Genomic DNA, 27,617 nt, shown 5'->3' with positions numbered 1-27,617 from the left:
AGCATAAGCTGTGAAATTTTCATGACGCCAGAGCTCAGCATTGGATAGTTTTTGGTGCTTCACACAAGCAAACAGATGCTATTTCTGCTTTATATTTAAGATAGCCGTTGTACCCGTTCTTCACACGGATATGTATTGAAACTCCGAGAAGCCAATGGCTTCATCGGCCAGGAGCAAAGCGCCACCTAAAATCTCCCGGCACGCTGTTAACAGCTCTAAGCTCTGCAGAGCGCTTAACCCAGGTGTGTTGCCGGTTGACGTCACACACTCCATGGTCATTTCCCCCACCCCCCCCCCCAAAATACAAAAGTCTATTTTTATACTTTTTACATTGTGCACAGTATGGAACTGTTGTATACGGCCCTTTTTCCACAATTAATATCCATGAGAATATTTGCCGATATATACATATAGATTTTTTTCTTTTGTGACAAACCAAAATTAATTAATAAAACAGCCAGGCACACCATAAAGCCAGATGTCGATCATAAACAAGCCATTAAAAAAATGAAATAAACTCTCGAAGGAGGATGTTAACAGCTATCTGCGAAGATCTCCAGATGAACAAGAGTTTGATGTGCCCCTTTGGAAAGGTCACCCAGCGGCGAGCCTCAGGAGGACAGACGCGAGTTAAACCATTTTTTTATTTTCCTTATTTGCCATTAAAACAACGGTTAAAATTTAAAATACAATAACCAGAATAAGCTAAAATTAGCGATCCTCACGATCACTCCAATTAAGACTAGGCCACCAGATGCATCAGTGAATCCTTATCCAATTATTAGTTCGATATCAAATGATTTTCACCTTGAATACTTTTACTGTTAAAACAAAGCTTGGAGACAGAAATACCGAGTCACATCAAAGGTTATCGAGAAGGAATGAGGCGAACGGGCAAACTTATGAAAGAGTTTAAACAATGTCCCAAGCAACCCCGACCACCTTTGTCTCTCTCGCAGCGCGGGAGAGCAAGAATTTAACACCATAGCGAGAGAATGATTATCAGGGTTGGCCATCTGCAGCGTATGCGCAGGGCTCAAGGAAAACACACCCCACCCTGCTACGCAGGCGGTAAGAATCCCTTAGAAGCTACACTGCCGCCATCCGCGAACAGAGTTTAATTAGAGAAATTTACTATACATGGTGTCACACAAACCTTAATGCTAACGTGATTTATCTTAAATTACAGTATATCTAGGCGTTACATAACCTTACAGAACCAAGGGATATGGATACCAACAATAAAGAAACGGATCCCTTAAACTCAGGATAAACATCTTTATTATAAAATAAATAATAACTCCATCATAACAATGCGAATCTCGGTAACCCGAGAGGTGTGTCGGGAGGACATAGTTACAAAACACGAGCCTTAGTGAAGATAAGACCAAATGGTATTTGAGAAACATTAAACCGAAAGCAGCCAGAAATAGAGGTACTCCCGACCGCCTTTGTATCTCCCGCAGAGCGCGAGAAAGGAATTTCACGCCAGAGCAAAGAGATCATTATCAGGCCATCTGCACACGCACGTGGGCTCAATAATGGCCCCACCCCACAACCACGCAAGCGAGTTTTAAGTTAAGAGAAATCGCAATACATTTATATGATGATAAGACAGAATGACGAAAATTAATAAACTAAGAGCCAAGATAACGGGGTGGATCAAACTGGTTGAATATAAGATCGAAATGATATTTGAGCGATGTTAACTCAAGATATAGAGAGATAGGAAAGATCCCGGCCACCTTTGTCTCTCCCCACAGCACGTGATAAAATATGCATACGCTCGAAAAAGCATCTTCACTTGGAAATAAAATCAAATACCCCGAATCACAAGCAGAATCATATATGCGTATGGTACGATACGCTGTCAGATGAGAAAGGTTAAACTTTAAAAACTAACAATTTTTTTGTGCATCAGAAACGTGTACAAAGGGGGGGGGGGGAACCCGCCCCTCCCTCTGGATGGACAGTGTAGACAGACAGACGCCTTTGAGATGAATCGAAGCGTCTGCTCCCTTGATGGTTTATGGCTTGAGGAAGACCCGAACAGAACCTTGTCGTAAATGACACACACACAAACATACACACTGACACACGAACCTCGACCACCACCGACACACAACCAGATCAAAGATAGCTCCGCCTCGTGAGGAGGAGCCTAAGAGGAGAGATTTTGACGTAAAAATGAGCCGTTTCAGCATTGAATTCAACTCATCAGCCCGCGGGGCCAGCTCAACAGAACAAAACTCATCTCAACTCATCTCAGCAGAATACCAGCCATCACCGACGCCGCCTCTACAAACTTGCCAAATTGGCGAGTGTCGCCGATTGGCGACACGCTGCCCGCTATTGGCGGTCAGCGCAACCGAGCGAATCGTGAGCCTGTTTCCCTTCAACGTGACTTTACCGAAAGAGCTAAGAATATGAATTACTGCAGTCACGAAAGCTTTAAATCAAAATTTAATGTGTACGAGTAATTGCATTGTTCCAATTAATAACCAACCTTTGTTACCGAGGCTGGGCCCGATTATCATAACGACCTGCATTATCATAACCAAGCCCACTCGCATAAATTAATAAGGTTACCTCTAATTAGTATAATTTATGCACATAATCACCCAAATTAACACAATTTCGGATGAATTATGTAAATTTCACATTTCAATTTTCATTATTTTCTAATTTTCATAACCCACATATACAACAGAACCTACCCACATGCCAAATTTCAAGTGTGTAGCATGTTGGGAAGTATGCTGAACATTTCAAACAGACATAAATTGACAAATTTCCCTTTTATATATATAGATAAATCAGCATTTTGCGACCCCCACTGCCACCGTGTGGCATATTATTACGTGCCAGGGACTCTATGAGAGGACAACAGTCCAAGTCCATCATTGGCAATAAGTAACGGCAAAGCAGTTACAAGCGACTCACAGAATTGTGTGCAGTTGCGTATACAGTACACGACTTCCCTGATGGCAAACACCTTCAGCGAGCGCGATGCCTATCACACGCGTCCAATAAAAAGCATAGGACAAGTCCTTGGTAACAACTCCTTAATAACAGCTCCTTAATAACAACTCCTTACTTAATAACAACTCCTTACTTAATAACAACTCATATGTTTCATTGCTGGAGGGGTTGCTCATGGCTCCACCTCTGAGTGTGTGACACGGTCAAGTTTGTATTTGCAGTAAAGTCTATTAACTCTATTGAGCGTAGAGGTTATATCAAAACAGTTTATTTTTGTTTTCCTCTGGAACTCTTTGTTTGAATGTAGTCGGGAAGTTATCACAGCACATGTGCAGCTGAAGTCGGAACTGTTCATCCCAGCATTCAAGGACATCTATGCCTGGCTTCACACCTCTAAGTTGCGATTGAACATTAATTTACGCATTTCTGCATAACACAAATAGTATTATTTTCAACACCCTTTGCTATGTCAGCTGAATTTAGCTTTCATAAATATTCCTTTTGAAGCCAGACAGCCGAAATTGTGTGCTCGGAGTTTTGGGTTAACATTCATTTTGAAGATGCTAGGGCTTCCAGGCACATTTATGACATTTGCCCTCTCATTGTGTGCCATAACAGCCCTTGTGATGAATTTGGGACACTTTTTCACTATAACATGAATATATGAATAAGTATAGACGTGTTAGCTACGTGTTACTGTGTGTATGAATTCCTCTGTGCATCGATACTGACGTGTAGATGATGTGGATATTCTTTTTTTCTTTCTGCAGCTGACGCTTCCTCTGTTGCTTCCTCTGCAGAATTTGTCTGATGGAGCAAAGGCACTCGGCGCGGCTCGGTGCAAAAAGGCAACAATGCGAACAGGGTGCAAACAACACGGATCGTACTGGAAATTTGATACGGCACCAGAGAACTCACACGGGAGAGAAACCTTTCAAGTGCAGTGTGTGTGGGAAGGCCTTTTCACTTTCACAAAATCTTCAAAGACACCAGAGAACACACACGGGAGAGAAACTCTTCAAGTGCAGTGTGTGTGGGAAGGCGTTTGCACATTTATCTACTCTTAAAAAACACCAGAGAACACACACGGGAGAGAAACCCTTCAAGTGCAGTGTGTGTGGGATGGCGTTTTCAGTTTCATATACTCTTGTAACACACCAGAGAACACACACGGGAGAGAAACCCTTCAAGTGCAGTGTGTGTGGGAAGGCGTTTGCGCGTTCATCTGCTCTTACAAAACACCAGAGAACACACACAGGAGAGAAACCCTTCAAGTGCAGTGTGTGTGGGAAGGCGTTTTCACTTTCACCAAATCTTCAAAGACACCAGAGAACACACACGGGAGAGAAACCCTTCAAGTGCAATGTGTGTGGGAAGGCGTTTGCACTTTCATCTACTCTTAAAAAACACCAGAGAACACACACAGGAGAGAAACCCTTCAAGTGCAGTGTGTGTGGAAAGGCATTTTCACAGTCACCACATCTTCAAGGACACCAGAGAACACACACAGGAGAGAAACTCTTTAAGTGCAGTGTGTCTGGGAAGGCGTTTTCAGATTCATCTGCTCTTGTAACACACCAGAGAACACACACAGGAGAGAAACCCTTCAAGTGCAGTGTGTGTGGGAAGGCGTTTTCACGTTCACCAAATCTTCAAAGACACCAGAGAACACACACGGGAGAAAAACCCTTCAAGTGCAGTGTGTGTGGGAAGGCGTTTTCACTTTCACCAAATCTTCAAAGACACCAGAGAACTCACAAGCATCAGAAGATCCACAAGGAGTGGAATCTGAAATCAGCTTGTGAAAGTCAAAGTGCCGGAATGAGCCCATCCCTCATGAAACAAGAACCGGAAGAAAATCCCAGCTTGGACACTTTTAAAGGTATCGAGGTGAAATATGAAGAGGTGAAGGGCAAATGTGAGAAAGTGATGGTGAAGAGTGAAGAAGTGAAGGTCAAATGTGAAGAAGTGATGGTGAAGAGCAAAGAGGTGAAGGTAAAATGTGAAGATGAAGATTCAACTCCAAAATCGGACCTTCACATCGATGGAGGCAACGTGAAGCAGGAGGAGAATTCTGACTGTGAGGCAGAGCGAGGCAACTCCCAGCAGTTTGTGGAAGTGGAGGTGTGGGTGGACTTCCTAGACAATACAAAGTCAAATGGAGACCCGGTAGATGTGTAAGGCAGAGACGATGTCGCTCCAATAGATGCACCTTTGTCACAGGCCTTTAATGACAAGAATGTGAAGTTGAACTCTCAATTCCTAGGTTCAACCAGCAGGGTAAGAGCGGCCAGTCTTTGTGGACCTGTGGGTTGTGTAGATCTCTAACCAGGAGCGAGAACCAATAAGCTCCCAAGCATTCACAAGGTTCTAATAATTCCATTCATATGGTGCTTGCTTAATCGCCTCTGGCAATTCGGAGTTTTGTGTCGTATCTCGTCTCAAACACTCGAAGAGCACCCCCAAGTAGCAGCTGCCCCTGTGTGGCACAAGGTGGTGGCCCTGCACCGGCCTGCATGTGGCCAAGAGCCTGTCCGTAGGGGGCGATGGTTGATGTGGCATCTTGGTTGTGGAGTTTGTAGGTAATGTTTAGAATTTGATCAATTTTTACCCAAACGCCAGCATGCAATGGCCTACTCGTTTTGAATGGCGCAATAGTATGTTGTACATACACTGTTAAGCGTATTTTTTTAAATAGTTTATTGTTACTGCGATGTAACCTGATGCAGTATATTACACTGCAGTAATTCAATTTTGGTAATATGCCTGTCAATAATTTAGAATTAATACTTGTCTGATTGTGTGCGTACATGTAACATTTTGTCTATAAGGGTCAAATATTGAATAAGTGATGTTAGGACAAAGTGTGTGTTTTGGAAGTAACCTGTACAGATAACTCAGGTGAGACTCATTGTCCTTGTGATACAGGTCAAAGGGTATTTTTGTGTTTTCAGGACGCATCTCCCTCTGGAGCAACTCATTGTCTTTGAAATAGGGAGCACACTCGGATCATTCATCAGTTACAAGGCATACCACTGAAAAGTTACACGTAGAGGAGATACATTCTCTACAACACGAATTATAATTTTTGTATTACGTGTTGACGTAAATTTTGTCTAACTAGGTCTAGAAATGCTCCTTGTTGATTAACGTCTGGATGTTCGAAACTATCGGTTGAAGCAGCCCGGCTGCTTTTGAGACGCTGTGCACCAATAAGAGTCCGCAGGTGGCTTGTACTGAATCAATGATGTACTCTCAGAAGGCTGTGTTAGTTATAGTTTGTGTAAAACATTCCTTTGTTTCGTGGAGAGATCGATAAATGAAAGATGTCGTGTCTGCTGATCTGCTTCATAGCAAGGAAGTAATTTTAAGAGCACATTTGAAATTCATTTTTGGTACAGATTTGTATTCGGTTACAAGGCAGAGCACATCTAGTAGATACATTCTCCACAACAACACTCAATAGATTTTGCATGACGTCTTATATGTTGGTGAACTAGAACAAGAAATGGTCCTTGCTGATTAACGTCTGGATGTTCACAACCAAGGGTTGAAGCAAGCCGGACGGCCTGCGGCGCCACTCGCAACCGGGTAAGGCCGGGAAGCACCCGGCGGTACCCGGGCGAAAAAGACAAACATCGACCCACACACACATCGACCCACACACACACATCGACCCACACACACACACACATCGACCCACACACATCGACCCACACACACATCGACCCACACACACACATCGACCCACACACACACATCGACCCACACACACACATCGACCCACACACACACATCGACCCACACACACATCGACCCACACACATCGACCCACACACACACATCGACCCACACACACACATCGACCCACACACACATCGACCCACACACACATCGACCCGCACACACACATCGACCCACACACACATCGACCCACACACACATCGACCCACACACACACATCGACCCACACACACACATCGACCCACACACACACATCGACCCACACACACACATCGACCCACACACACATCGACCCACACACACACATCGACCCACACACACACATCGACCCACACACACACATCGACCCACACACACATCGACCCGCACACACACATCGACCCACACACACACATCGACCCACACACACATCGACCCACACACACACATCGACCCACACACACACATCGACCCACACACACACACATCGACCCACACACACACATCGACCCACACACACACACATCGACCCACACACACATCGACCCACACACACATCGACCCACACACACACATCGACCCACACACACACATCGACCCACACACACACATCGACCCACACACACATCGACCCACACACACATCGACCCACACACACATCGACCCACACACACATCGACCCACACACACACACATCGACCCACACACACACACATCGACCCACACACACATCGACCCACACACACATCGACCCACACACACACATCGACCCACACACACATCGACCCACACACACACATCGACCCACACACACACATCGACCCACACACACACATCGACCCACACACACACATCGACCCACACACACATCGACCCACACACACATCGACCCACACACACACATCGACCCACACACACACATCGACCCACACACACATCGACCCACACACACATCGACCCACACACACATCGACCCACACACACATCGACCCACACACACATCGACCCACACACACATCGACCCACACACACATCGACCCACACACACATCGACCCACACACACACACATCGACCCACACACACACACATCGACCCACACACACACACATCGACCCACACACACACATCGACCCACACACACACATCGACCCACACACACACACATCGACCCACACACACATCGACCCACACACACATCGACCCACACACACACATCGACCCACACACACACATCGACCCACACACACATCGACCCACACACACACATCGACCCACACACACACACATCGACCCACACACACACACATCGACCCACACACACACACATCGACCCACACACACATCGACCCACACACACATCGACCCACACACACATCGACCCACACACACATCGACCCACACACACATCGACCCACACACACATCGACCCACACACACACACATCGACCCACACACACACACATCGACCCACACACACACACATCGACCCACACACACACACATCGACCCACACACACACACATCGACCCACACACACACACATCGACCCACACACACACACATCGACCCACACACACACACATCGACCCACACACACACACATCGACCCACACACACACACATCGACCCACACACACACACATCGACCCACACACACACACATCGACCCACACACACATCGACCCACACACACATCGACCCACACACACACATCGACCCACACACACACATCGACCCACACACACACATCGACCCACACACACACATCGACCCACACACACACATCGACCCACACACACACATCGACCCACACACACACATCGACCCACACACACACATCGACCCACACACACATCGACCCACACACACATCGACCCACACACACATCGACCCACACACACATCGACCCACACACACATCGACCCACACACACATCGACCCACACACACATCGACCCACACACACATCGACCCACACACACATCGACCCACACACACATCGACCCACACACACACACATCGACCCACACACACACACATCGACCCACACACACACACATCGACCCACACACACACATCGACCCACACACACACATCGACCCACACACACACACATCGACCCACACACACATCGACCCACACACACACACATCGACCCACACACACACACATCGACCCACACACACACATCGACCCACACACACACATCGACCCACACACACATCGACCCACACACACACATCGACCCACACACACACATCGACCCACACACACACATCGACCCACACACACACATCGACCCACACACACATCGACCCACACACACATCGACCCACACACACATCGACCCACGCACACATCGACCCACACACACATCGACCCACACACACATCGACCCACACACACATCGACCCACACACACACATCGACCCACACACACATCGACCCACACACACATCGACCCACACACACACATCGACCCACACACACACATCGACCCACACACACACACATCGACCCACACACACACACATCGACCCACACACACACATCGACCCACACACACACATCGACCCACACACACACATCGACCCACACACACACATCGACCCACACACACACACATCGACCCACACACACACATCGACCCACACACACACATCGACCCACACACACACATCGACCCACACATCGACCCACACACACACACATCGACCCACACACACACATCGACCCACACACACATCGACCCACACACACACATCGACCCACACACACACATCGACCCACATCGACCCACACACACACATCGACCCACACACACACATCGACCCACACACACATCGACCCACACACACATCGACCCACACACACACATCGACCCACACACACACATCGACCCACACACACACACACATCGACCCACACACACACATCGACCCACACACACACACATCGACCCACACACACACACATCGACCCACACACACACACATCGACCCACACACACACACATCGACCCACACACACACACATCGACCCGCACACACATCGACCCGCACACACACATCGACCCACACACACACATCGACCTACACACAATCGACCCACACACACACATCGACCCACACACACACATCGACCTACACACACACATCGACCCACACACACACATCGACCCACACACACACATCGACCCACACACACATCGACCCACGCACACATCGACCCACACACACACATCGACCCACACACACACATCGACCCACACACACATCGACCCACACACACATCGACCCACACACACATCGACCCACACACACATCGACCCACACACACACATCGACCCACACACACACATCGACCCACACACACATCGACCCACACACACACATCGACCCACACACACATCGACCCGCACACACACATCGACCCGCACACACACATCGACCCGCACACACACATCGACCCGCACACACACATCGACCCACACACACACATCGACCCACACACATCGACCCACACACACACATCGACCCACACACACACATCGACCCACACACACACATCGACCCACACACACACACATCGACCCACACACACACACATCGACCCACACACACACACATCGACCCACACACACACACATCGACCCACACACACACACATCGACCCGCACACACATCGACCCGCACACACACATCGACCCACACACACACATCGACCTACACACACACATCGACCCACACACACACATCGACCCACACACACACATCGACCTACACACACACATCGACCCACACACACACATCGACCCACACACACACATCGACCCACACACACACATCGACCCACGCACACATCGACCCACACACACACATCGACCCACACACACACATCGACCCACACACACATCGACCCACACACACATCGACCCACACACACACATCGACCCACACACACATCGACCCACACACACACATCGACCCACACACACACATCGACCCACACACACATCGACCCACACACACATCGACCCGCACACACACATCGACCCGCACACACACATCGACCCGCACACACACATCGACCCACACACACACATCGACCCACACACATCGACCCACACACACACATCGACCCACACACACACATCGACCCACACACACACACATCGACCCACACACACACACATCGACCCACACACACACACATTGACCCGCACACACATTGACCCACACACACATCGACCCACACACACATCGACCCACACAACAACAACAACCGCCATTCGCCACTAAGTGGCGGTGACGTCACCACGAGGATGTACCGGTCGCCTCGGTGGGTTTGTGGGAATGGCCCCTGCAGGTCGATCCCAACTAGCTGGTCCGCCCGGCTGACACGGATCGGACTCGGAGGCACCTGATACCGCACCGATTTCTGCCCACACTGCTGACAAGCGCGGCAGCACTGCACCCAGGCGGCCACGCCTTGTGCCAGTTTGGGCCAGAGATACTGGCGACGCAGGGTCTCCCGAGTGCGCCGTTCCCCGTCATGGCCCCCGAGCGGGTGGTCGTGCACCAGCCGGGGCCGCACCTGGGCGGGGACACAGATGCACCCCGGCTGCCCGGCTTCGGTTAGCACCCTGTTCTCTACACGCATCCGGGCGTACAAACCGCTCCAGGGTCCCTGCAGGGCGACCTTTTCCTCCCGCAGGCCCGCCGGGGGCCCGTCCCGGCTGCTCGTCGTCCAGGCCCGGCAACGCACAGCCGACGTCCTCTTGGATCCGACCGGGCGGGGCCGGAGCGGCCCGTCGGGGTCCCTGGCTCCTTCTGCAGGGACCTCCGTGGCACACACAAAACCTTCTCCCAGCGGAGGGGGGCGAGTCTCGGGGGGGGCGCTCCAGCGGGGCTGTTTGCCTGTCGGCAGCGTCCCCCCCATCAGGCACGGGCAGTCCTCCTCCTCCTCCCTCGTCTCCGTGGGTCGCCTCGACAAAGCTTCCGCATTTGCGTTTGCGTCCGCGTGCGTACGCCCGGCGCTGCACTCGATCTGCAGGTTGTACTCCTGCAGCTGCGTCAGCCACCGGGGCCATCTGACCCCCCCCCGCGGTTCCTCGAATGTTGAGGAGGAACTGCAGGGCATAGTGGTCGGACATTTTCTGCCGTGCAAGATGCGGCCGGAACTGCTTCCGCGCGAAAATCACGGCATACAGCTCCTGAAGGGGTCACGCAATAATTCAGCTCGGGGCCCCGCTCGGGGGTCCGGCTGGCGAATGCGATGACCCCGCTCCGTGCCACCCTGCACCTGTGACAACACCGCGGCCCAGCCCACTGCCGCAGGCGTCTGTGTCCAAAATAAAATCGGTGGGAAAGCCGGGGTCGGGGTGGGTATGGGCGAGGTGGTCCTGCGTCCACCGATAGGGGTTCTTAGGGGAAGCGAGTTGGGTGAGGGGGCGTGCAACCTCGCCGAATCCCTTCACAAGCCGGCGACGATAAGTGGCTAGCCCCACGAGCGACCTGATCTCCGTCAGGTGCCTCGGTCTTGGCCATTCCACTACGGCGCGAACCTTCTCCGGGTCGGTGCTCACCCCTCCCCCCCCGCCTCGCTGACGCGGTGTGCGGGGTGCTACCCAACCTCGCGCTGCGCAATGACACGCGGCTTGAGCTCGAGATGGGCTGCCCGCGATCGTTGGAACACCTCCCGTAACCTGGACCAGTGCTCGGACAGGGACCTAATGAACACTATCACGGCGTCCAGGTAAATCAGGCACTGTTCCCATTTCAAGCCCTGCAGCACCAATTCCATCGAACGTCGCCGGCGCGTTAGCGAGTCCGAACGGGAGCACCTGGAACTCAAAACAGTCCCATCGGGGTGGTAAACGCGGTCTTTGGCCGATCCTCCTCCCGCCATCCCCACCGGCCAGTACCCTGACGCTAGGTCGAGGGTGGAAAAATTACCGCGACCCTGCGAGGGGCTGTCAAAGGTGTCGTCGATGAGGGGGATGGGGAAGGCGTCGCCGAGGGTGACCGCGTTCACCTTCAGACCCGTCCTCCTTCGTCACCAGCACGACCGGGGCAGACCAGGGCCTCGCCGAGGGCTGGATTGTGTCGTCGCGTAGCGCATCCACGACTGCCTCTGTAACCTGGGCCCGCTCGGGCGCGCCCACCCGGTACGCGGGGAGCCCAACGGGGTCGGGCGGCACCCGTGTCGATTTGGTGTTGAACGAGAATCGTGCTCCCGCAGGGACCCCCCCCCGCTCGCGCCTGGTCGGCCTCCCCCTCGGGGTAAATCTTCCCAGGGTGTCGCGTAGCGCGTCAAGCAGGCGGACGACCTCGGCTCTGGGAGTCGGGCCGACCCGCCAAGGCCGGTGTCCTGCTTGTCCTCGGAGCGGCAGGGGTCCTCATCAGCCCCGAGGGCAAAAACACCGAGCTGTTAAAGAGCGGCGCGCGCGTGCAGGGGGTGGTACGTGAACCCCGACCGCGTGAACCCCCGACCACGTGAACCCCCGACCAGGTGAACCCCGACCGCGTGAACCCCGACCACGTTGCAGTGTGCGGCGCTCACGAGCGAGGTACGGATCTTCTCGTGTGCGTGTCCGTGTTTAGTGGGGGTGTGTGTGTTTAGTGGGGGTGTGTGTTTAGTGGGGGTGTGTGTGTTTAGTAGGGGTGTGTGTGTTTAGTGGGTGTGCGTGTGTTTAGTAGGGGTGTGTGTGTTTAGTAGGGGGGTGTGTTTAGTGGGGGTGTGTGTGTTTAGTGGGGGTGTGTTTGTGTTTAGTGGGGGTGTGCGTGTGTGTTTAGTAGGGGTGTGTGTTTAGTAGGGGTGTGTGTTTAGTGGGGGTGTGCGTGTGTTTAGTCGGGGTGTGTGTTTAGTGGGTGTGCGTGTGTTTAGTGGGTGTGCGTGTGTTTAGTCGGGGTGTGTGTGTTTAGTGGGTGTGCGTGTGTTTAGTGGGTGTGCGTGTGTGTTTAGTCGGGGTGTGTGTGTTTAGTGGGGGTGTGTGTGTGTGTTTAGTGGGAGTGTGCGTGTGTGTTTAGTAGGGGTGTGTTTAGTAGGGGTGTGTTTAGTGGGTGTGCGTGTGTTTAGTGGGGGTGTGCGTGTGTGTTTAGTAGGGGTGTGTGTGTTTAGTGCGTGTGTGTTTAGTGGGGGTGTGTGTTTAGTGGGGGTGTGTGTTTAGTGTGTGTGTTTAGTGGGGGTGTGTGTTTAGTGGGGGTGTGTTTAGTAGGGGTGTGTTTAGTGGGTGTGCGTGTGTTTAGTGGGGGTGTGTTTAGTGGGGGTGTGTGTGTTTAGTAGGGGTGTGTGTGTTTAGTAGGGGTGTGTGTGTTTAGTGGGTGTGTGCGTGTGTTTAGTGGGTGTGTGTCTTTAGTAGGGGTGTGTGTTTAGTGGGGGTGTGCGTGTGTTTAGTAGGGGTGTGTGTGTGTTTAGTGGGTGTGCGTGTGTTTAGTAGGTGTGTGTTTAGTAGGTGTGCGTGTGTGTTTAGTAGGGGTGTGTGTGTTTAGTAGGGGTGTGTGTGTGTTTAGTAGGGGTGTGTGTGTTTAGTAGGGGTGTGTTTAGTAGGTGTGCGTGTGTTTAGTAGGGTGTGTGTTTAGTGGGTGTGCGTGTGTGTTTAGTAGGTGTGCGTGTGTTTAGTAGGGGTGTGCGTGTTGTTCAAAAGAAAGAGCCACACCCTGTTGTTTGGCAGTCTCCGGCCCCGAGTAGAGGACTGTCCACCCCTTCCACCCACCCACTCATCCACCCACCAACTCACCCACCAACCCACCCACCAACCCACCCACCAACCCACCCACTCACCCACCAACCCACTCACTCACCCAATCACTTAAGAGGACGCATCACACCACAGCAAAGTAGTTTGTAGGTTTTACGGGGGGGGGGGGTTAATATCGTAGGGGAGAAACGGAAACTTTGTCCGATGATGAACACGAAGTTAACAAGCAGCAAATAGCTCGCGACTCGAGGGACGGAACTACTTTCACCCACCGCGACTACTAAAAGTAGTGCCGGCCGCCGTGGGGAAAGAAAAAAGCACGGAGGGATATGGTGCGGTGAGACGGCAAAGGATGGTTACGGATTACCGCATCACACCACCGTAACACTCCACCACCGCGTGACCGTATCACTCCACCGTATCACTGTACCGCTCAGAACCCCCCGCGGCAGAAGAAAGTAGTTCCTAAAGTAGTCCACTCAGAAACGGCGTTGTTATAACAAGTGGAGCGTTATAGCTGGGTAGGTAGATGGGTAGGCAGCTGGGTGGGTAGGTAGTTGCGTGGGTAGCTGGGTGGGTAGCTGGGTAGGGAGCTGAGTGCGTAGCTGGGTAGGGAGCTGAGTGGGTAGCTGGGTAGGGAGCTGAATGGGTAGCTGGGTGGGTAGCTGGGTAGGCAGCTGGGTGGGTAGCTGGGTAGGCAGCTGGGTGGGTAGCTGGGTAGGCAGCTGGGTGGGTAGCTGGGTGGGTAGCTGGGTAGGCAGCTGGGTGGGTAGCTGGGTGGGTAGCTGGGTAGGCAGCTGGGTGGGTAGCTGGGTAGGCAGCTGGGTGGGTAGCTGGGTAGGCAGCTGGGTGGGTAGCTGTGTAGCTGCGTAGGTAGCTGGATAGGTAGCAAGGCAGGTAGCTGGGTCGGTAGCTGGGTAGCTGGGTAGGCAGCTGGAGGGGAATGTGTGAGGGGCGATGTGAAAATCCGTGCCCGAAATTTTCCCAACCGCGCGAGCCTCTACGTGTCTGTGTGTCTGTGTTTGTCTGTGTCTACGTGTCTGTCTGTCTCTACGTGTCTGTGTCTACGTGTCTGTGTGTCTGCCTGTCTGTCTGTATCTGTCTCTACGTGTGTCTGTGTCTACGTGTCTGTGTGTCTGCCTGTCTGTGTGTCTGTCTGTATGTCTCTACGTGTGTCTGTGTCTACGTGTCTGTCTACGTGTGTCTGTGTCTACGTGTGTCTGTGTCTACGTGTGTCTGTGTCTACGTGTGTCTGCGTGTCTCTCCGTGTCTATACCATAGTCACTCACCCCGACCCAGCCAAGATGTTGACTGCCTCACCTGGTATACAGGAGGTCGTGGGTTCAATCAGGGCCCAGACGAGATGTTGACTACCTCGCCTGGTATACAGGAGGTCGTGGGTTCAATCAGGACCCAGACGAGATGTTGACTACCTCGCCTGGTCTGCATCTGGAGTCCTGCGTCCGCGTGAAATCATTGCCACGCATCGGTTAGGTTGGGTGGAGCTATCGAGATGATTTGGCGGCTATAAAATGTCCAAGTGATGATTGCCACTTCTGTTGGGACAGCACGTTGGGGCGCTTCTGAAGCACCAACACCACCACCACCGCTGGCGCCGCCGCCCTTCATCATCTAGCTTGACAAACTCGTTCCTTCACAACTGCTGTTGGTTGTTGTGTTGTTGGTTGTTGTGTTGTTTGTTGTCCTTATCTCTCTCCCCCCTCACCCACGTCTGATTACACACACATACAGACACACACACACATACAGACACACACACATACAGACACACACAGACACAGTTACACACAGACACAACAACAACCGCCATTCGCCGCTAAGTGGCGGTGACGTCACCACGATGCTTGTGCCAGGCTATGTGCACCCTGAGGCCACGTGAAGTGTCGAACGCCCGCTGGCAGGAGGTCACGGGACAGACCCAGGTGCCACGGGTCGACTGACTGAGATGACTGGCTGATGCACCACCTGTGCCCCCTACTGTGGCAACCTGCTGTAATTTAGCCACCCGGCGCTCCGCTCGTTGTTGTGAGCGTCGCTCCTCCGCCCTCCGTTGTTGTTGGAGGGCGACTGCCTCCAATTGCCCAGTAGCGTCCTTCACGAGCCTCCTCCACAGAGGCCGATCTTGACACCGCTGGTTCCAGTCATCGGCAAGTCCACTCAGCTCCACGTCCTCCTGTACCACATCACTCCATCTCTTCTCTAGCCCGTGCCGCGCCCGTTTAGGCCCCTCGATCCGGCAGAACAAAAGCCGTTTCGGCATGCGGTGGCTGGGCATGCGGGCTACATGACCCAGCCAACGCATCCTTGCCTGCAGGAGGAGCTCACCGATGGGACTTTGTCCAGATCTTTCAAGGATTTGTGAGTTCCTCACACAATCCAGCCTGGTTAAACCCAGGATGGATCGTAGGCAGGCTAGACAAGCAGTCACACACAGTCACACACACAGACACACACACAGATACACACAGATACACAAACAGTCACACACACACAGATACACACACAGATACACACAGATACACAAACAGTCACACACACACACAGATACACAAACAGTCACACACACACACAGATACACAAACAGTCACACACACACACAAACAGTCACACACACACACAGATACACAAACAGTCACACACACAGTCACACACCGTGACACACCGTGATACACACACAGACACACACACACACACCGTGATACACACACTGATACACACACACACCGTGATACACACACTCACCGTGATACACACACACACACCGTGATACACACCGTGATACACACCGTGATACACACCGTGATACACACCGTGATACACACACACACACAGTCACAGACACACAGATACACAAACAGTTACACCCACAGTCACACATACAGACACACAGAGACACACACACAGACACACACACACACCGTGATACACACACACACCGTGATACACACACACCCCATGACACACACACACACCATGACACACACACACACCCTGATACACACTGATACACACACACCGTGATACACACACACACACACAGTCACACACACAGACACACACACACACTGATACACACACACCGTGATACACACACCATGATATACACACACACACTCTGTGGTACACACACACACTGATACAACAACAACAACAACCGCCATTCGCCACTAAGTGGCGGTGACGTCACCACGACGCTTGTGCCAGGCTATGTGCACCCTGAGGCCACGTGAAGTGTCGAACGCCCGCTGGCAGGAGGTCACGGGGCAGACCCAGGTGCCACGGGTCGACTGACTGAGATGACTGGCTGATGCACCACCTGTGCCCCCTACTGTGCCAACCTGCTGTGCTTTAGCCACCCGGAGCTCCGCTCGCTGTTGTGAGCGTCGCTCCTCCGCCCTCCGTTGTTGTTGGAGGGCGACTGCCTCCAACTGCCCAGTAGCATCCTTCACGAGCCTCCTCCACAGAGGCCGATCTTGACACCGCTGGTACCAGTCATCGGCAAGTCCACTCAGCTCCACGTCCTCCTGTACCACATCACTCCATCTCTTCTCTAGCCCGTGCCGCGCCCGCTTAGCCCCCTCAATCCGGCCAAACAAAAGCTGTTTCGGCATGCGGTGGCTGGGCATGCGGGCTACATGACCCAGCCATCGCAGCCTTGCCTGCCGGAGGAGCTCACCGATGGGACCCTGCCCAGATCTTTCAAGGATTTGTGAGCCCCTCACACAATCCAGTCTGGTTAAACCCAGGATGGATCGTAGGCAGGCCAGCCTAAATGTTTCTAACCGGCGAAGATGTTCCATTAGGGGGGTCCACGTTTCGCAAGCGTAGAGAAGGGAGGGAATGACCGTGGCCGAGAAGACCTGAAGCTTAGTGCGGAGCGACAGACCAGGTAGCTTCCACACAGCGTTACGCAACCGATGAAAAGATATTGCCGCTCGACTGATTCGGAGTGAGACCTCTGCTGTTAAACTGGAGCCAGTCATAAGCACACTGCCCAGGTATGGGAAACTCTCCACTCTCTCCACAACTGCCCCATCACCGATTGGGAGTTGTGGGGGTGGAGTGTCCGATGGTACAAAATACCCAGGCAGGTGCTTAGTTTTGGTGGGGCTGATGGTAAGGCCCCACCTCTTAGTGGCACGCTCCAGTCTCAGCAGCAGCGTCTCCAACTCCTCCTCTGACTGAGCAGCTATTACCAAGTCATCAGCATACATAACGTGGTTGAGCAGTAGGGAGCCATCCCTTGACCGCACCCGGGCATCGATTAGCCTCCCATTATATCTGTACCATATGGAGATTCCCCCGGTACAGCTATTGAAGGCTTCACGAACTACGTGGTCAAAATAGATGTTAAATAATGTGGGAGCCAGAGGACATCCCTGTCGCACCCCAAGGTGTACAGGGAATGGCTCTGACTCCCGGCCAGGTAGTTTTACCCGGGCCCGCTCACCATCATGAAGGTCCTTAATGATCGTGAGCAGAGGGTCAGGTACTCCAAAAGCACGAAGAACGACCCAGAGCCCAGGCCTACTGATGGTATCATAGGCCTTGACCAGGTCAATAAAGCAGAGATGTAGGTCTTGTTGGAATTCCCTACACCTCTGCTGTAGCAGACGGACAGAAAATATGGCATCTGTGCAGGACCGCCCTTTCCTGAAACCGCATTGGGGCTCCGCAAGCCTCTCCTCAGCGTGCCTGGCAAGGCGATGCTGAATAATCCTTGCCAGGACCTTTCCCGGCACACTGAGGAGTGAGATGCCCCTGTAGTTGTTACAGTCTGTGCGGTCCCCCTTCTTAAAAAGGGGGACCACCAGGGCATCCTTCCAATCCTGCGGAACCCGTCCAGTGGTCCAGACTGTTGTTATGATGTCATATAGGGCAGTCTGTGCACAAACGCCACCCTCCCTCAGCATTTCGCTTGGGAGATCATCTCTGCCCGCTGCCTTTCCTGGTCTCAGACTCCGGATCGCCTTCAATACTTCATCAGCAGCTGGCACCTCAGCCAGCCACTCACAGGGGGTGACTTCATCCAATATTTGAGGCACCGCAGCCTCAGCAGGGTCATCCTCACTTTGTGCCACGATGTTTTCCTGGCTGAGGGATTTTCCCTCCCCCAGGACCTCACAGAAATGCTCAGCAAATCTGCGAACCTGTTCCTGGGGGTCGGAAATTGGATCACCGTTTTTTCCCCTAATGATGGTAATAGGTGTGGCGCTGCAGGTTACTTTTTTGATGGAGTTAAATAGAGATTTGTGATCACGGGCCACTGAGGCAGACTCCATCTCCTCAGCAACCCGCGACCACCACCCATCCTTGCAGCGCCTCACGGCTCTCCGAACCTCCGAGCGAAGGCTGCGGTAAGCCTCCTCATTCTCTGACGTGGGATTCTGTAGCCGATGACAGTGGGCCTGTCGCTTTTTCTCAACCATCCTGAGCAACTCCTCTGTCATCTAGGGTGTCTGGGGAGGTCTGGACCGCGTACCCAAAGCAGCCATTGCAGCTGCATGAGTCACAGTCCTAAACCTCGCCCATTTACCCTCGACATCAGGAGGAGTCGGGGACGATGCCAATCCCAGCCGCAAGCGATGATGAAATTCTCGCTTGCAACTTTCATCAGATAACTGAGACCAGGCCACTTTAGGTTGGAATGGGGTCCTGGGTGTACACCCACCACCGGAGTGGAAGAATGGCAGGCGCATCTTACAGATGACTAGTCGATGGTCAGAGGGCAGATCAGCTCCACGGTAGGTCCTGGTGTCAAGGACATGGGCTCGCATTCGCTGGTCCGTCACTATGTAGTCCAGCAGATGTTCTTGCTTGGACCCGGCATGCATCCATGATGTTGTGTGGATGCGCCGATGCCGGAACAGCGTGTTGGTAATTACAAGCCCATGGGCTGCACAAAAATCTAGCAGCCTCCTACCGTTGTTATTGAGCTGATCTGGCCCATGCCCTCCAATCACTCCAGACCAGGTGCCAGTATCATGACCAACTTGGGCATTGAAGTCACCCAACATGATGACTCTATCCCGAGGGGCCACTTTAGCCAGCACCTGTGACAGGAGGTCATAGAAGGCATCTGACTCATCGGCTTTGCCTGCATCCCTCCACGGATGTTCATCTTCGGTGGGGGCATAAGTAACCACGACCACCATTCCTCGCCTCCGGTTGATGGGAAGGCGAGCCCAAAGTAGCCTGGGGCTTACAGCTTCCCACACCTCACCGCCACGCTCCCACACCCCCTTCATTCTTTTGTTCAAAAGAAGACCCACACCCTGTTGTTTGGCAGTCTGCTGCCCCGAGTAGAGGACTGTCCACCCCTCATGGTGGCAGGAGCCAGAGCCGGTCCACCGGACCTCCTGAATGCCGCATAGATCCAGGCGGTACCGGTCCAGCTCCCGACAGACTGATACACACACAGATATACACACACACACCATGACACAAATATTCCAGGGTTGAAGGTAATGCCCCCCAGACCTCTTAAGTGGCACGCTTCAGGTTCAGCAGCAGAGCCCCGAACTCTTCCTCTGAGCGATCACCAGATGATTGTTAATCAAAGCATCCGACTCATCGGCCTTGCGGTACCTGTGCAGCTCCCGAAGGAGGAGTGGCAGCCTCTCTTCCAAACACAACGGAGCCAGTCCACCGGACCCTCCTGTATTCCACAGAGGTCCAGGTGGTACCGGTCTAGCTCCGGACCGAGCGAGTGGCAGCCTCTCCTCCCCACACACACACACAAGAGAACCAGTCTACCGGACCTCATGAATAGTCTAGGCGGTACCGGTCTAGCTCCGGACCGAGCGAGTGGCAGCCTCTCCTCCTGTCGTTTACCAAGGTAAAGTCTGGGCTTCCCTCGCCCGGCGAGGGAGTCTCTGTCCCTCCGCCGTGGTGTTGTCTATGTGGAGTCTGTCTCTGTCTCTCTGTCTCCGTGGAGTCTGTCTCTCTGTCTCCGTGGAGTCTGCCTCTGTCTCCGTGGAGTCTGTCTCTCTGTCTCCGTGGAGTCTGCCTCTGTCTCCGTGGAGTCTGCCTCTGTCTCCGTGGAGTCTGTCTCTCTGTCTCTCTGTCTCCGTGGAGTCTGTCTCTCTGTCTCCGTGGAGTCTGTCTCTGTCTCTCTGTCTCCGTGGAGTCTGTCTCTGGCTGTCTCTGGCGGTGGTCTCTGGGTCGTCTTGTGCCTTGTTGTCGCCTTCCCACGTTTAAGAATCGCCGTTATGAATTCTCACACGACGATCATGACGATGACGACGATGATGATGATGGTGACGATGATGATGGTGACCATGATGACGACGATGATGATGATGGTGACGATGATGATGGTGACGACGACGACGACGATGACGACATCGGCCAACTGGTTGAGCTGCTATCGTGTGCGATTGGCCAGGCTGCTTTACCGGCTGGCTGGCTGGCTGGCCGGCTGTCTGCCTGCCTGGCTGTGCCCGCCAGCGTTATTGATACTCCCGCTTGACGTTGGCCAGGCTGAAGGGGTCGTCCCCCTCGGCACCGCGGCGCTCCGCAGGCCAGAAGTGCGAAGCCGAGTCCAGGGCCTGCAGCTCCTGCTTCACCAGAGACGGAGGAGCGCCACCACCACCACCACCGCCACCACCGCCGCCACCACCACCACCACCACCGCCACCACCGCCACGGCGGCCGCCACCGCTCACCGCTGCGCTCTCGGCTCTGCCGCTGTTGGCCCGCCGGCTCTTCCGACGCCCTTTCCCGAATCCCGTCTGGGCGGCTGTGCCGGTGCTGCCGGCGTCGGCGTCGGCGTCGTCCGCGTCCGCGGCGATCCGCTTGGCCCTTTTCGCCGCCGTAGATTTGGCAGCGGCCCTCCCCCCCTTGGCCTTGCCCTTCGGGGGGGCCTTCCCGGCCTTCGGGGCGGCGCTCGTCTCCCCGGTGTGCCCCTTCTGGTGCCGGCGGAGGTGGGTGGACCTGGTGAACGTCCCCTGGCACACGGTGCACACAAACGGCTTCTGCCCGGCGTGCGACTCCTGGTGCCGCCGCAGCTCCCCGAGGCCGGCAAACCGAGCGGAGCAGACGGAGCAGCGCACCGCCCTCGCCGACGCCGGAGGCGACGCTCCGCCTCCTCCTCCTCCTCCTCCTCCGCCGCCTCCTCCGCCGATCCGGTGAAGCGCACGCCGGTGCCTCCCCAGCTGCCCCGACTCGGCAAACTCCCGCGGGCAGTCGGCGCAGGCGTACGGCCGCTCGCCGGTGTGCGTGCGCCGGTGCTTGCGCAGGTTGCCGCGGTCGGCGAAGCGCCGGCCGCAGTCGGCGCAGGCGTGCGGCCGCTCGCCGGCGTGCGTGCGCCGGTGCTTGCGCAGGTTGCCGCGGTCGGCGAAGCGCCGGCCGCAGTCGGCGCAGGGGTAGGGCCGCTCGCCGGTGTGCGTGCGCCGGTGCTTGCGCAGCGAGCCCGGCACGGAGAAGGCCCGGCGGCAGTCGGCGCACTCGAAGGGGCGCTCGCCGGTGTGCGTGCGCCGGTGCTTGTGCAGGGTGCCCGAGTCGGCGAAGGCCCGGCCGCAGTCGGCGCAGGGGTAGGGCCGCTCGCCGGTGTGCGTGCGCCGGTGCTTGCGCAGCGAGCCCGAGACGGCGAAGGCCCGGCCGCAGTCGGCGCAGGCGTAGGGCCGCTCGCCGGTGTGAGTGCGCCGGTGCTTCTCGAGGTCGCCCCGGTGGTCCGTGCCGTAGGGGCAGTCCCGGCAGCGGTGGCGCTTCGACGGCGAAGCCGAAACCGAAGCCTCGCGGGGCGGTGGCGGTGGGGAGGAGGGGGCGGGGAGGGGCAGGAGCTGGGAGCACGCCGGGAGATCCATCGCTTTGTGCTGGTGGTGGTGGTGGTGGTTGTGGTGGTGGTGATGGTGGTGGTGGTGGTTGTGGTGATGGTGGTGGTGGTGGTGGTGATGGTGGTGATGGTGGTTGTGGTGGTGATGGGGGTGGTGATGGTGGTGGTGATGGTGGTGGTGATGGTGGTGGTGGTGGTGATGGTTGTGGTGGTGATGGGGGTGGTGATGGTGGTTGTGGTGGTGATGGTTGTGGTGGTGGTGGGGATGGTTGTGGTGGTGGTGGTGATGGTGGTTGTGGTAGTTGTGGTACCGGGGGGATGGGGGGGGGGAGACTTGAAGGGGGCTGCAGAGAAGGACGGAGAATCAACAACTTAGTGATGGTGACGATGGTGGTAATGATGGTGGTAATGATGGTGGTGACGATGGTGATGGTGGTGATGATGGTAGTGACGATGGTGGTAATGATGGTGGTGACGATGGTGGTGGTGATGATGGTGATGGTGGTGGTGATGGTAGTGACGATGGTGGTAATGATGGTGGTGACGATGGTGTTAATGATGGTGGTGACGATGGTGTTAATGATGGTGGTGACGATGATGATGGTGATGATGATGGTGATGATGATGGTGGTAATGATGGTGATGCCGTAAGCTGTTTCCACGTAACTCACTCGCCCACCCACCCACAGACCCAGCAGGTGCTGTCAATCCGGAGCCGGTCATGAGCACACTGCCCAGGTAAGTAGGAAACTCTCCACAACTGCCCCATCACCGATTGGGAGTTGTGGGGGTGGAGTGTCCGATGGTACAAAATACCCTGGCAGGTGCTTAGTTTTGGTGGGGCTGATGGTGTTGTATATATGCCCCCTTTCTCCATCTTAATATTAACAAGTAATTTTCCGATACATATTTCTATTGTTTAAAAATATATATAACGAATAAAAACAACACCAACCCAGGCCTCAGCATGGCACGTGGAGGTCATGAAAAGCCATTTGCCATGACCTACTGGTGACAGTTCACAAACTCCCAGGGTCAGAGGGAGCAGACAGAGCAGAGCACAGCGAATTGCAGGAGACGGACGTAAACGCAAAGGAGCCTAGGGTCACCAGGAGTACGCATTAGCCTAGACATAGTTAAGTAAAAAAAACTCATCCATTTATCCTGTGGTACTATTAAAGTAACGTTAAAGTTTGGGATTCCACGACAGAAGTGGGACATGGTCAATCTTCACACCCACTCCAATTGGCAGCCAGGCCACAAGCTATGTCAGTGAACCATCACCCGTCTATTAATTCAATATGAAATGTTATTTCCATATTTTAATAATTTCTATACAACTTGACCCGAAGAATATGACAATCAGAATTTTCCTAAGTCAAAATGAATTCTCTAACCTCCGGCCATAAGCGAATAATGAGCAGAGTTAAAATAAGGTTAAAGAGCACAGCAAAACTGCAAACGCAAGCAAAGAGCCGGGAAAAACCAACCCAGCCACAGCAACAGCAAGCCGGGGCTTAGCAGTGCCAGTGAATTGATTAGATGATAACTTCCAGGGTCAGAGGTCACAGACCAAGTGCTGAGCATGTTGACAAACACCAGAACACTCCAGGGTCGACACTCCTCACCACGGGGCCACCCCGCGCGAGCAGGAATAAGGGCGGGGGCTTGGAATGTCAGCGTGTCAGCGAAAACCCAAGCAAGTTTTTAAGTAAGATAAAACAATACATAATTTCATAAATAACGTTAATGTAACGCTATTCGCCGTAGACTATACTCCGCTTGCACAGCTTTGTTGAGCATGGGCTGCATGACTTGAGCGACGTTAAACCCAGGGTCAGAGAGAGAAAGAGATCCCGGCCGTCTTTGTCTCCCCGCAGCACGGGGTAGGAGTGCGTATACGCTCGGGAAAACACCTTCCCTTGACAAGAGTCAAACACCACTAACGGAAAGCTGACACAGACCTTGGGTTACTTCCGAATCATAACTGTGGAACTTTTTAACCATTCCCTTGTGTGTCGGGGACATGATGCAGGGAGGGAAGCTTGCCCTCCCTCTCGCACCGGCAGACAGAGAGGCAGACAGAGAGACGCCTTCGACGATTTGTAACGTCTGTTTGTTTTTACATTTTGGTGTTTTATGGAAAGAGGAGGACAACAGAATATGCCGTAAATGACGCACACAAGGACACACACTGACACACGTACGGACACACACATACGGACAGATCATGACACAGCAAAATCGGAAGAACCTCCGCCTTGTGAGGAGGGTCCAAGTGAAGGGATTCTTGGCATAAAAGAGAAGGCTACAACACTGGGAACTCGGTTCGTCCGGAACTCAGCCGAGTTCGGTCGGCTCCCCGGAGCCGGCCCATGGGGCTCCACTCATCGGAGCTCGGCTGCCCATCTCATCTGCAGGCGGGCGAGACCCGCTTGACAGCTCAACTCGCCCCTACGTGGGTCGCTGTTTGGCGACGAGGCTACGAACGTGCGTCGCCGGCGCCGATTGCGCAACCGGGTCAACCCTCAACACCACCGTGCAGGCTGCGAGCGAGCTGTGGGCGCCATCTACCGGCCGAGTTCCGCCACTGCAACAGCGTGTGTCAACTCGGTCATCCGAACCAGTTCACCACGGTGACAGGAGAATCGACCGATACGCATGACGCGCACCGCCCCTACTCGCCACACGACAACCAGGCGTCTGTTTGACGTAAAGAATCAACTCCGAACACTGACTATTCAGAACAATTTATATCAGGAACAAGGACAATCCCAAAACGAGAAGCATCTAAACGTGAAGGCATCGCTACAGATCGGGTGATGATGGTGTGTTCGTTTTACAAGTATAATAATTTCCTCCTTGATATTTAGTGGGCTGTACTCTTAATCGCATAAATTCCCAACAGATCCATCAATACGAATTGATTCTTGACACCTTCTTCCGCAGAGCCACGCTCACGTGGGGAATGGTGTGTCCCACCAGATCCTTATCAGGCGATCTGGTCCACAATTAATTAAACTTGGTATAAGATAAAGATCTTGGGGAAAAAAGTGCACACCATCGCCTGCCCTTACTCCAAGCCATTTCTGTAGTCATATAATCTTGCCGATGGATCTATTGAGATTTGTGCCTTTGAGAATAATAACTGTTTTTGATAATCTTTTTTGTATGATATCGCCGTATAATTTTTAAAGTACCTTTCGTTCACAATCGCCGCACGTACTCGCGTACTCTACAGAATACTCAACTGTTCCGTGACCCAATGTGCTAACAACGTGATAAGGGTTGCATATGATCAATAAGGAGTGCGGTACTGCGGGAACAATTCAAGTATAATCATTGATTATAAAGTTAAGGTTTTTGTTTGAATAGCTTGCAAGCATGTTTTAACGACTCTCTCTCTCACTTACAACAATCGCCTTATGCGGGATCCATGTGCCGTTGTCAAGGTGAAATCGTACAGTCGTTGATAATACTGTATTGATACCGTGTTGAAGTTCCGAGATTGAGAGTTCACATACTATATTATAGTTAAGGTTTAATTAGAAAATAAATTGATTAATGCAGAAGTGGTCGTGTGATTCTTTCCGGAAATGTTTGCATAAGATCTGATTCTGCGACGAGATATGACCCTGGGGACCTAAAACATAAACACTAAATTTCGATTTAAAGCTTTCGTGACTGCAAGGATTCATCTTCTTTGGTTCTTTCGGTAAAGTCACGTAGAATGAGAAGAAAATAATACATTGATAAAATAAAATAACACAATAATATTCTCACGACGTTTCGGCCACAACACAAGCGGCCTTCATCAGGTGAAGGGGACGAGACTGTCTGGAGGACAGCGCTCCAGACAATCTCGTCCCCTTCACCTGATGAAGGCCGCTTGTGTTGTGGCCGAAACGTCGTGAGAATATTATTGCGTTATTTTATTTTATCAATGTATTATTTTATTCTCATTCTACGTGACTTTACCGAAAGAACCAAAGAAGATAAACACACTAATCCATACTCAGTAAATGTTCATATCATTCTCGCATTAATCCGCCAGACCATGAGTAACCTCCCTGCCAAATAGGGTCAAGAGCGATTTCAAGCAATTAAGCCGAGCAGTAGTTAAAAGATTTGGGGAATACTCCACACTATCTGAAGGACTGAACGCGGCAAAATTGATGACTCAGCGTGCGGACGAAGACCCACGAGATTATCTCCTACACCTCAAGAGAGCAAATTCCGCAGGTGACGTGGACAACGCCCAGGAAGAAGGGAAAATATTAAAAGTTATGTTCTTCCAATCACTAAGACCTGAAAGAATGAGGATAGTAGCAATGATGCTAGACCCCGAGACTGCCTCCCTACACCAGATTGAAAGCAAGGCCCGCACGGCCTGGGTGAACGGACGGAGAACCA

The 27,617-nt window shown here is 53.0% G+C and overlaps 2 protein-coding genes and 1 long non-coding RNA gene across 3 annotated transcripts in view; 1 reads left to right on the top strand and 2 right to left on the bottom strand.

Moving 5' to 3' along the window:
* Positions 1-6,324, top strand: part of LOC142923927 (uncharacterized) — a 36,887-nt gene extending 30,563 nt beyond the window's left edge. Inside the window, exon 8 of the mRNA XM_076064950.1 lies at positions 3,894-6,324. Coding sequence (XP_075921065.1) covers positions 3,894-5,163 — 1,270 coding nt within the window. The 3' untranslated portion in view covers positions 5,164-6,324. The remainder of the gene's footprint in view (positions 1-3,893) is intronic.
* Positions 1,265-3,897, bottom strand: LOC116958085 (uncharacterized). The gene is made up of 3 exons (XR_004405297.2): positions 3,715-3,897; positions 2,944-3,013; positions 1,265-2,056 (listed from the first exon to the last, which is right to left on the bottom strand). It is a non-coding gene; the product is annotated as an uncharacterized LOC116958085 (long non-coding RNA).
* A 13,968-nt stretch (positions 6,325-20,292) lies between the features above and the next one.
* Positions 20,293-23,596, bottom strand: LOC116958078 (uncharacterized). The gene has a single exon (XM_032980570.2). It carries the CDS (start codon positions 23,233-23,235, stop codon positions 21,880-21,882), a length of 1,356 nt encoding a protein of 451 aa, XP_032836461.2. The 5' UTR covers positions 23,236-23,596; the 3' UTR covers positions 20,293-21,879.
* Positions 23,597-27,617: the final 4,021 nt, after the last annotated feature.

This window comes from Petromyzon marinus, unplaced genomic scaffold (assembly GCF_048934315.1).
Source record: "Petromyzon marinus isolate PM22_M1 ecotype Great Lakes invasive population unplaced genomic scaffold, UKy_Petmar_22M1.pri1.0 PM_Scaffold_9, whole genome shotgun sequence".
Lineage (NCBI taxonomy): Eukaryota > Metazoa > Chordata > Hyperoartia > Petromyzontiformes > Petromyzontidae > Petromyzon > Petromyzon marinus.
This window is presented reverse-complemented; position numbering and strand designations above follow the sequence as displayed.